At 53.9% G+C, this 592-nt stretch overlaps 1 protein-coding gene across 1 annotated transcript in view; it reads left to right on the forward strand.

Moving 5' to 3' along the window:
• Nucleotides 1–154: 154 nt before the first annotated feature.
• The window catches only part of LOC108804189 (regenerating islet-derived protein 4-like), a gene marked incomplete at its 5' end in the record, with an annotated part of 2,164 nt that continues 1,726 nt past the window's right edge, over nt 155–592 (forward strand). Inside the window, 2 exons of the mRNA XM_018575944.1 lie at nt 155–292; nt 490–587. Coding sequence (XP_018431446.1) covers nt 155–292; nt 490–587 — 236 coding nt within the window. The remainder of the gene's footprint in view (nt 293–489; nt 588–592) is intronic.

A 592-nucleotide genomic window follows, 5' to 3' on the forward strand; every position in this document is an offset into this window, starting at 1 on the left:
GGACTACAGAACCCCCCTCCCCCCTCTATATACCCCTCATATGGGTCACTGTATACGGTTCTGTCCATCATACTTCTGATTTGGGGGTGGCAGTAGATTGGGAAGAGTGATGGAATGGATGCTAAAGCTTCTCTGACAACCTTCCGTCTTCCAGTTTGACTGCCAGGCGTATGGACATGGCGCCCACCTGGCCTCCATCATGGACTCTTCTGAAGCCAATATCATCGCTTCCCACATCTTCGCCTACCAGAAGAACCAGCCGGTGTGGATCGGACTTCATGATCCTGAGCAGGTGAGAAGATCCATAATGGGTTCTACAGTCCGTGGAGGACGTCCCCGAAATGTTGTTATTTGCATGTGACCTGAGGACACGAGGAAAGGGGGAGGGGAAGATTGGTGAGCGCAGAGCCGCCATTGCTGAGGCCGGGCCCCTCTCCGGGTTCCAGGAATTGGGATCAGAATCCGCTTCATGTTTTTCTCTTTCTGTAGAACGGTCGCTGGAAGTGGAATGACGGCTCCATGTACAACTTCCGCTCCTGGTTACCGGGCCAGCCCGACAATCATCAACGGGACGAATACTGCGGGGAGCTCT

The sequence above is a fragment of the Nanorana parkeri genome, unplaced genomic scaffold (genome assembly GCF_000935625.1).
Source record: "Nanorana parkeri isolate BGI_ZX_2015 unplaced genomic scaffold, ASM93562v1 scaffold6057, whole genome shotgun sequence".
Lineage (NCBI taxonomy): Eukaryota > Metazoa > Chordata > Amphibia > Anura > Dicroglossidae > Nanorana > Nanorana parkeri.